We start from the raw sequence: 12,087 nt of genomic DNA, 5'->3' as shown, positions 1-12,087 counted from the left end.
TAATTGCAAACTAATTTTTTTATTGTTATTTACAAAATGTGGATAATTAAATAAGATTGTATTATTAAATAATAAAGTTAATTAAATAATAAAGCCAAATTTTACTTATGTTACAAGAAATATTAATAATATATTTTAACAAAATTGTACCTGTGAATAATTCTCTTTTTTTGTTACAATTACCATAACAGTTATTATTAATTTTTCTTCAATATGTTTATAAATATGAAGATAAAAAACATTAAAAATTTGAAAGTTGAAGTAATCTCTACTCTCTTTGATATTTTCACTTAAAATAAATTTTAAACAAAACATTTATAAGAATTTTATATACATCATTCTTACCTATAAGAGGTGCATTAAATCTATACGCTAAGGCATATAGGCCGGGTGATTTTATGGTTTCTACAATTACTACATCGAATTTTGTATCACTATCCAGTTCATACATCTTACGTACTTTCGGATGCTTATAAATGTTTTCTGTTATTTCATTACATAGAGGCCATAATTGTTTGTTTAGTATATTTATCCACGTATATGTCCCTATATTTTTGATGAAATTTAGTTTTGTAATCAGATTGTAATGGGATTTGAAGTTGATTTCTGTCAAATTGGTCAAATTGGGATCATTTATCGGATCAGTTGTTAGAACGACGATTTCATGCCCTCTCTGGCTCAAAGTGGTCCATAATAGTCGAAAAGGAATTTGGTGACTGTAAGATGGTATTGAAATAATTGCCAAGATCCTTGCAGTTTCTATTGGTGTAGCAATGTATACAAAACACCCTATCCAAAATGTCATTTCAGCAATCGGCTTCATTTTAGCTGTCGATAATAAGTAAAACTTACAATTAGTACAAATTAATTTTCATTACTGATAATAATTTAACAAAATATTTTCTTTTATTTATATGATCATCCTATTTTTTATCTATTTATTCTTAAAGTTTAAGGCCAGTATTTAGAATGCGCTTTTATTGATAAATGCATGCATTTAGTACATAATTTACGTTAAAAATATTATAGAATCAATGCGCGCATTTATATTGATAACAATTAAATGTATAAGTCTAGGGATAAATAGGGATTTATACATTTATTTATATGCATAATTATATGCATAATAAATAATAATCTGTACAATATGAAATAGTTCGTTATGTTCAGGTGCTGAGTAATGTTACGTCTTCAAAAATGCTTCTTGAATCTATAACAAATACATAAATTAATTTTTCCACCAAATTAGGAAAATAATTAATAATACAACTTTGTTTCTCAAAATGCGTCGCAATTAACACATGCAAATACATTTACACAACTGCGCATAAAAACTGCAAATAAATCTGAACTGTACAAGAATATTTATAATATCGGATGATCAAAATAAAGTTTCGAGTTTGATATGTGCTACTTAAAACACATAATGATATAGATTTCTTAAGAAATGTGCATTTGTATTTAGTATGCATATTCAAAGTCCAAATATAATAGCAATGCTGATATACGTTATCTATATAGCTTGTATTTGAGACTCATTACTTCTGTGAAGCTAGCACCTCATTTTTTTTTTAAATTAACTTTTTGTGACAGGACAGAATATACATATATTGCATTCTTTATAGTTTAGAATTATGTGTATACGATCGATCATTTGCGGGGTAGGGTGAGGGGGGGGGTGCGCTATTGTTCTACATTGGTAATATCAACTTAATAAAAATCTTTTAATAATAAGAAAAACTAATGATTTATTAAAATTAAAAGATTACATTGATTGTTAATTTTTAACCTCGGTAGTCTAAAGGCTTAGGACGATCGCACGGAATGCAAGAGATCCGAGTTCGACTCCCGATCGAGGTAATATTTTTTTATATTAAAATAAAAATTAATTATTTATAGATTTTAGTATGTCATTCAACATTATTAAGATTGTTTCGATGATGCGAATAAGTATAAAAAATTTGTTAGATTGTTAGTCAATTTAACTTGTGATATTACTGTGCTCGTAGTTTAGTAGAATTAGCGTTTCAAGACCAAAAATCATTTCGGCGCGCGTTTCTAGTCTGCATACATAGTATATAAATTCACACAAGAATCATACAAGCATTTAAGATCCAGTTAGATCGTTTAAAGTTCTAATTTTTATAGTTTGTGTTATCACACACACACACACACATACACACACACACACACACACACACACATACACACACACGCACATACGGTCCTATAATATATTATATTGTTAATTTTTAATTATAATCATAATATTAATGTTATATTATTAGAAAATACAAGTAATATTAATGTTTTATATTTGATGATTGTCAATGATTATCGATAATTTGGCAACGTTGCATTCTGAAAATGAAGTTGGCATTCTTACTTGAATTGCCCACTAGTAATTGACAGTTAATTGAAATTAAAATATTATTTTCATATACGTACTTTACAGTTAATAATATAACAATAGGTTATAAGCAAGCACGTATATATTCAATCATCACACATGTGTCACAGGATGAAATAAGCCGCAATCTAACCTAATGTTGGAAGTCAACAGCATTGCCAAGTTTTCTATATTTCTTTAGTTACTCAAATAGACATGCTTTCATCAACTTTTTGCTTATATACAAATAAATTACACGGTGAATAGAGTTAAAATTCTTGCAAAGATGCAAAATAAGGTTTGTTCTAACTATCCTACTATGTATATGTTTTTTATGTAGATCGATTTATTTTAAAAATAAATAATTATGTATTTTAACATATCAATCATTGAATGCATTTATCATAAGACATCATGCATAAAACTCTAATTTTAGAGCTCTTTTTTTCAGTCAATCGATTTGAAATTTTAATATAGTTTCGTTTCAAATAATATTCTGTGTAATTTTTGGATAAATCGAAGTGATTTTTCATTTCGTACCTTCTTAATAAAATTAAAAAATGAAAAAAGTTATTGATAAATTTACGAGATGTTAACTTTATAATATTTATTTATTAATATTTTAAAAATTGCCATTTTTATTACTTTATTTTGTAAAGTTAATACTCCGAAAATTTAACAATTTCTTTTTTTTATTTAGAGTTTAGACTATGTTCTAGAAACATACTTTTAACGCTAATAATCATTCTAGCTCGTATTTAAAATGCACTTTAAGGATGTAAACGTGCATTTATTTACACATGTATTCGTTAAGAAATTATCTATTCTGTCTTCCAAAATAGATAATTTTTAAGAGAATGTAATTTTGTGAAAAATTACAATATTATAATGAAATATTCCAGAATACATTTTGATATGACTTATTTTTTATGAAGTTACACAGATAAAAATGCTGTTCAAATTTAAAAACTTTTACAAAGTTCTTTAGCATGAATTAAAAATCGCATACAAAAGTTTTCACAGCTTTTAAAAGAGTGTATGTTTATTTTTTATTTATGTATTTATTGAGCGTTATACAATTCTTTTTTCACCACGTTGTTCAACATCTTATATATAAATATATAGGAATATATGTATAAGAAAAGCATGTACAGGATTTAATTGTTGCTTCTTTTTCAGGCCGTGCTTTTGCATTCATTAGATGCAAAACAAGAACAGAATTCTCTGATAGCATTGAAAGTGCGCTCCTGAAATGCAGTCTTTGTTTGTTAATTTTACTAATGAATTTTAGAACTTTTAAAACGATAGTACATAAAAAATTTAAGTAGTAAGACGTAAGTAATAATAAGAAAATGAATTTGGATTTGCTACCGCTTATTCTCTAGATTTCTTGGAATGAAATCTCATTCTAAGAGAATGAAAATACAGCTATTTTTAGAGAAGAATGAAAATATTTCTTGAAAAAGAGTAATGAGTGAAAATTGTTTGTTGTTTTTACTCTTTTTCAAGAAGTGAAATATTTTCACTCTTCTCCAGAGAAATAGCTGTATTTTCACTCTCTTAAAGTGAGATTTTACTCCAAGAAATTTAGAGAGTAAACTGTAGCAAATACAAAATATTGATTCGCTTATTATTGCTTACATTTTATTACTTAAGTTTTTTGTATACCTACTGCATTATCTAATTGGCAACTATTTTTACCAACATGAGAAAATACGATATTAAAGAATTCTGAAAAAATTCTCAGAATTTTATAAGAAAAAAATAAGAAATTTTTGCCTCTTGCTATTTTTTTTTGTAAAGTTGATAGTATTTGAGTAAAAAATGATTGAAAATTAATATTCGGCAATTTTCAATAATTAATATCTCATTAACCAAAAATTGCGTAAATTGCAAAATGATAGAGGACTTTTCAATTCAATTTAATCCGCTCTATCTACAAAAAGCAGAAGTCTCATTGAATACCCTATATATAACTTTACAAATGCGATGATTTTACATATATCAAGTAAATGCTCGTATGAAATTATATTTTCCGTTACTCTAGAAAAAGATACTCTAGAAAAAGAATATTTTCTTAAACTTTTCTATATAACTTTGAATCATGGTTAATCCATGTTGGTGAAAAATGAAATTCGCTTGAAATCGATGGTACGAGTATTTCATAAATGCATGTCAATACTTTTGACGATAACTCTATATATTAAAATAAGTAAAAAACGTTATATGATCATATGTCCTATATATTTTAGTTTTTAAGTTATGGATGATCAAGGAATGTTCGAAATGCCCGCTTTGTGCGTCAACACACGCTACTGCACATCTTAGCATTAAGTTCCGCACTCGTTCAAAAATATTAGACATTTTTCAAATAGTTTTAAAACAAAAATTATCTTCAGCATAAATGTACATTACCATTTTATTGATTTTAGAACAGTATTTAGAACAGTATTTAGTAACTCGCGAGCATAAGATATCAATTGCTTGAAATTCTATTTAATTTGTACACTGAAAGAAAACAAATGTAGTTATGATAACTATAAATTTGACAACTCTTGCAATTTAAATACCTGTAACTAGTTTTACAAAGCAATAGCAACTAAAGTAGTATTGAATACTATAAAGTGTAGTCGCAGTAACAATATTTAGGTACTATTAATTAATAAGTGAAATAGTAACTACATTAAGTTACTTGGATTTCATACATATAAATATAACATTTTTCTAGTTTAGACAAAAATTTTTTTTTAATAAAGCACTCTATATATTATAGTAACTAATTAATCTCATTGTTGAAGTAACTTTAGAATATATTCGAAACCTTTTCTCTAAAGTCGCTCAGCACGAGCAATACGCAGTATTGTCACTAGAAGAACGTAGCGGAGTTCAGTTTCTTCTAATACAGAAGTACAGAAGAAAATTACTCAGTTTACAAAAGGCGTAGCCTTGGATTCGAACTTGAAAGAAAATAAATAAAAAATAAATAAAAAATACATATAAAAAATACATATAAGAATTTGTAACTATGTATTATAAAGTTTTAATAAGAACAATAAGTAAAGTAAGTGAACTAAGAAAATATATATAATATTATATAGAAAATATATATAATATTATATAAAAAATATATATAATATTAATCATTTAATGGATGATATAATTAATATTATATATAGATGATATAATTAATATTACTATATTTTCTTAGTTCACTTAATCTAATGTTCTTATTAGAATTTTCTAATATATACATAGTTGAGGCATTATTTCATTACAAATTTATAGTTACTGATACGATTTTTTTCTCTGTATTGATGAATATTGTTTATAAACATTAGATAACGTTGAAACGTGTTAAGCTGTACAATAGCATTGATGCATAAGACAAGCATTTCGAACATTTTCCTTAATCATCCATAACTTGAAAATTAAAGTAGGACATATATTCATATGTTCATGTTTTTTACTTATTTTAGTATGTATAAATTTACCTCCTAAAGTATTTATATAAATATTTATAAAAATATCCTGTATATATTACGCGTACACATTCGATGGACCGTGGACAAACTGTGAAAACTCGTGAATTAGTTGAACCAAAATTGTGGAGAGTCATTTTTTTCCTTCTTCATTTTTCAAAGCGTCTACTTTTCTATCTCAATACACGAACCAAGTCCTGTTTTCCTTTCCATTATATAAGAAAGTGAAATCTGATTGTTTCTTGTTGCGATAACACGGAACAATAATTTGTAATAAAGTTTACTAACAATTCCAGCAAAAGCATATTAATTAAAGATAATTACAATTAAAAAAATCAAGTCTTTAATAAAATTATAAAATAGTAATAATAGTTTGTATGAAATTAATTACAAATAATAAGAACAATAAAAATTGTATTAGACCGTACATATGAAAACAAAAAATTGTTTATATTACGTTAATCAAACTTGTGTCTTATCTCTTTGACGCGACAGAACTTTAAAATTATTGATGTGATATGAATTTAATATGATATATGTATCTAACAAAGAGAAATAGAATAACAAAATATACAATATCTTGTAAGAAAGTTACGAAATAAAAATAAATGTTTTTTACTTACAGTTTTTATTTGATTAAAGAATCAATTTGATAACATTAAAATTAATAGTTTTAAGATAAACTTTAAGATAAACTTATTTACATAAAAAGTACACTCTTTGTAATAAATTCGTTGATCAGTACCGAGACAACAACAAGTCAATACTGTTTCTTAAATATAATTTTTTAAATTATCGTCGCTTTCAAATTTCTACGTAGATTATTTTAATTTCGAATCAATCTTATCGTACTCCCCTCTTCTAAATCGTTTAAAAATGTATGAGCTACACGTCACATGTCAATAATATTAGAATATTTATCGTATTCAAATGCATTAGAACGAGAATATCATTAACTAATATTTTTTAAAATATGATATTTTGAATTGCCATCATATATCGAATCGAGGATATATGGACATAAAGCAGAAATAGAGTACAATAAAAATAGAGTAAAAAGGAAATAAAGAGTACTCGAATTATAACTATAATATAATAACAAATTTGCATGTGTGTGATGAGAGATATCTTGACAATACTATTATATTGAATATATACAAAAGTATTGAATATACATATATAATACCGCAATTTTTTTTAATTGAACAATAATCGATGAGCGATAAGAGAAAAAAAGAAAAAAAAACGGAGAACGTATCCTTGATTGAAGGAAGTTACTGATGTCTCTCGTAAGCGTTCGAAGTAATGAGTAATCAATCGCTAAAAGCTGCTCATAACTTTCTCAACTATTTTCGCCTTATTTTTTACAGAAATGTGATTGCTAATTCTCCAGCTAATTTCACTTCTCTCTTGTGAAAGGAGTCACAGATTCTATAGCTGAGGCTGAGATACAAAGGATCACTTTGTCGGACTCTCTTGCTATTCGTCAGAATTATGGAGCAGGGAAGATTGAATCAGGAAATTAAACCGGAGAATTAATTATAAACGATTCCGTATATATTCTATCCATGCACATATGCATAAGTAATTACTGTCGAAACAATAAAACATAGGAAAAGATGTTTTATTGTTTCGACGGTTTTAAGTAAAATTTGTATAGCTTTCTATATGCTTTATTGTAAACAGGATGAGGCAATAACTTTGTTCATCTTGAATATCTCTGCTATTTTTAAAGATATGAAAATATTGTAATTACAAAAACTATACGGTATCAAGAGGACCATAATATATGCTGGTAATAATTTTTCTAGGTGGAGATGCTTCAAAGATTTCAAGATCACCTCCATTTTTTTAAATAGAATGCTGTACTTTTTTAACCTTATTGTAATAGCGGGTGTTTAAACGATTTCAACGATAATAATAGATTATTTGTCATTGAATAAAGAAGTAAAACATTGATTCTTACGTCACAAGAAGTGCTCGAAGTAATGTTCGTTTATATCAATGCAACACTGCAATCATTAAATTCCTGAAGCACTTCTTAACATTTTCGGATTATTGCACATGCTGCAATAATTCGTTGCTTCATATTTTCCGGTATGGCCGGCAGTTTCTGATGAGGACAATATCCTTGTATTTGCTATGTTACAGTAAAAAATGTAAATGTAAATTTTTACATTTCTTATTATAAATTCTATAAGTCTAAAGAGATTTGTGAAACTTTAAGCTAAAACTAATTATTCTAAATTTAATATCAGTAGATCTTTCAGAAGGTGTTCCTCCATGTAGGGGCTAATAGATTTTTCAGTTTCGAATTTTTACAGACGAAATTAAGAGAAAAAAATGAATTCGACACCAGTTACTACATACATTTGACTACTTAATAATATTTTAACAATAAGGGGAAATTAATAATTAATATGAAAAAAATGCACTTTTCTAATGCATTCCATCTAATTCAAATCCCGGGACCGGGGTAATTCGATTAAAATTAAAATAAAGATTAATGTATTTTAAGCTACATCCTTGGCTACATATTAATAAAACTTTTATAAAAATATATTTTAAACATATTCGCTTTGTAGGCAAAACAATGCTTCTTTTTACAAAATTGGTCCATTTCGTGCAAAAAACACATCGAATGAGCCTAGTTTTTGAGATTAGACATGAGGAAATTAAATTTATAACATTTACCATTGAGGAAAATCTCTTTAAAGGAATAAAATTTTGAGTACTGTAACAGTCGTCACTAAATGAGTCATACAGTTCCATGCTGTGTTAGTCTATTATCTCCCCTTCATCTGTTTATTTTTGAAAAACATTAATAATATACGATACAAAGATACATAAACAAAAATAATCTGTTAGACTTTATTAAATTAGAACTACACTTATTATCTAAGTAGAAATCAAATATCTCAGACAATCATATACGATTGTCAAACTTTAAGAATAAAAATATTTACTTAGGTGTATGATTTTTTAAAATTGTGGCATAATTTCTATCAAAGATGTGTTCGCAACAAGATGTTCGCAACAGCAGGCTTAACGGTAGTCGCTGCTCAGATACATTTAAGCGTGTCTCACACGTTTTGTTTTTAATGTAATCTTGATTATTCTACTTGTCCCTATAGTCAACTGACCTCAGTCTTCCCTAATTTAACTCTCCTGTAATTTTGGTAACAAATTCATGTGAAAATGAAATTTTTATTTGTTAAACAAGTAGATATGCTCCTCATCTATGAGAAGTTCAATAAAATTCAATAAGGATGCAAGCATTGTATATTGAACGATATTCAGATCGGATGCATCCCTCCTCACATCGTATGTTTTAACGAATTTGTAAAAAATTAAGAGAAATCGAAAGCTTTATTATGCGATAATCTGAACATCGAAAAAGAATGTGTCATGAAAACTATGAAATCAATATACTTGCAATAGTGAATGTTAATCCTCAGATTAGTTCAAGATAGATAGAACGAGTCAGGCATTAATAACAAAAGAAGGATATTATGAATTCTTGCTTAACATAATTCCATCCGTATGGTATTAACCTTCACCAAGATTTACACGGTACGGATTTTGAAAATCGTGTTACATTCTAAATGCAACATTAATGAATGCAACTTCAAATGTTCATTAACAATAATTTTTAATATTATTGATCGATGAAGCAACTATTTATGAAGCTTTACTAATCTTGTAAACTTGTATAATATGCATTACTGATCGGATGAATATCCGCTCTGATTAAAAGAAGTTGATGATCAATGATAATGACAATAAACGTATGCGGTGCGGTATCATAGGCGACAAATTAATCGAATTGTATTTCATTAATGGAATACTTAATAGCATAAAATATGATAACTTTATACGCAACGATTTCTAAATTTTATTAGAAAATATATAATTGAATATTTATTTATTGAATAATGATATATCAGCACGATGGATGCCTCGCACATTATGGATGTAGAGTAAAAGCTACACTCAATAAGATCTTCCTAAATCGACAGATAGGAGATGGTGAGCCGATTTGCCAGCTCGTTCAACCGACATAACACCGCTCGACTTTCTTGAAGAACATTAAAAAATATTGTATAAAATATGTATACCAAGAAGTGCCAACCATACCGGAAAATATAAAGCAACGAATTATTGTATGCATGTGTGACAATCAATTCGGAAATGTTAAGAAGTGTACACGCTTCAGGAATTTAATGAATGATTGCAGTGTTGCATTATTATAAACGGACATCACTTCTTGTGATATAAGAATCAAATTTACTTCTTTATTTAATGGCAAATGGCCTTTTATTATAGGTTAAAATTGTCTAAACAACCGCTATTCTACTAAAGTTAAAAAAGTACAACATGCCATTTTAAAAAATGAAGGTGACCTTGAAATCTTCGAAGCGCTTCTAAAAAAATTATTCTTAGCATGTATTGGATTGTCTGGAAAGTTCGTGCCGATGTTGAAGAAAAATTGAAACGCAGAAAATTTAAATTTTAGTATACATTTATTAAATTATATAGATTAGTCGACACGAATTTTCCGGACAACTCAATATTATGATCCTCTTTACCATGCAACTTTTTTGTAATTACAATATTTTCATATCTCTAAAAATAGTGGGGATATTCAAGATGAACAAAGTTATTGTCTCATTCTATATATATGTATTTATTTATGTATGTATATACGTATATGTATAGGAGAAGATGATGTGTCTTTGATCAATTTTGATATTTTTTTCTTATGGTGATATTTTTTTGATATTTTTTCTTCAAGTTGTATTTTGATGTCTAAAAAATGTCAAAAAAATTCTAAAATATTCTTTGAAATGTTGACACTAACATATATTCTTTATGAATTTAAATTGTTATCTTTTGTACATCTTTTATAACATTAGAAAAAAATTGAATTTTAATCAAAGGTACAAGGTACGCCCATGTCAGATCTCTGACCAAGGATTATTGTCTTTCTTATCTTTAACCAGTGTATAAAATGCATATATATGTATAAAAATAAGGTATTCAACAAAAGTTTAATTTTATTTATATTTTTATTTATATTTTTATTTATATTTTTATATTTTTAATGTCTTTTTATACAATATAACTTTACATATAAAATGTATAAAAATAAACTTTACCGTTACAAAGATGCAATTCTCGTTTTTACACGAAACGATTGCAACTGGCAAAAATAATCCTTTGTTCATTTCATTCAAAATTTTACATACATAATGAGCATAATTTTATTAATTGAAGATAAGATAGCTCAAAGATAAGATTGCTAAATTAAATGATTATCCGACATTGTATTGACTGATCAAAGGTACACTATCAATTACTGATTAAAGGTACAACGCTTGCTTTCTATTTGTTATTACTTTTATCGATTAAATTAAGATTGACAGTATTAATTCTTAAATAATTTTTTTATAATATTTAATTTTTTAAATTATTTAATATTTTAAACAATTCCAACATAAGACAAAATATATGTGTACAACACACAATTTTAAGAAAATGAAATACTTATATAATATATAATACAAAGAAACATGATTTAATTAATTGAAATAAACTTCATATTATGTATATTTTTTTATTATGTATTCATTTCATTTTCTAATAAAGAGTTTTTTATTATCAAATTGAGGCATTTGATTTAAGGATATCAAAATCACAAAGCGATATACTTTTTAAAACTTGTAAAAAAATTTTTTCTTTCATTAAAAACGTTTATAATTCAGTTAAATGCAACTTTTAAAGGCCATGTAGGAGATTTCGGAAAAATTCCAACTGGAATTCCTCTTGTTCTGGACAGACCTATAATTTAAGGAGAGTAATGACCCATTTGAATGCTTGGAACTTTGCTAAAATCGACTTTAAGCTTGAAATTTGTTTATTTTTTTCACATTAATCGGGCTATTTTTTAAGGCGTATATCGTAGAGTTAAATGAATTATTGCATCATGTTCAGAAACCAAAAAAACATACAGTACATTAAAAATCTGATTTAAACCATTTTTGTATCAAATCAAACGTGTATTAAGAAAAATCAAAACTTCGATTTAAAAATCGTTCATTAGTGACCTCTAAATATATTTTAATAAAAATTTAGGGATGTTCTTTTGCATGAAATGGAAGCTTTTGAGCTGAGAGGCTGATTAAAAAAAATATTTTCTTTTTTCCTTGACAATTTAAT

General features: G+C 26.5%; 1 protein-coding gene across 1 annotated transcript in view; it reads right to left on the bottom strand.

Moving 5' to 3' along the window:
• The window catches only part of LOC108691495 (UDP-glucuronosyltransferase 2B17-like), a gene marked incomplete at its 3' end in the record, with an annotated part of 9,212 nt that extends 2,690 nt beyond the window's left edge, over positions 1 to 6,522 (bottom strand). Inside the window, 2 exon segments of the mRNA XM_018199257.1 lie at positions 346 to 828; positions 6,492 to 6,522. Coding sequence (XP_018054746.1) covers positions 346 to 823 — 478 coding nt within the window.
• Positions 6,523 to 12,087: the final 5,565 nt, after the last annotated feature.

Source organism: Atta colombica, unplaced genomic scaffold (assembly GCF_001594045.1).
Source record: "Atta colombica isolate Treedump-2 unplaced genomic scaffold, Acol1.0 scaffold47, whole genome shotgun sequence".
In the NCBI taxonomy this organism is placed as follows: Eukaryota; Metazoa; Arthropoda; class Insecta; order Hymenoptera; family Formicidae; genus Atta; species Atta colombica.
This window is presented reverse-complemented; position numbering and strand designations above follow the sequence as displayed.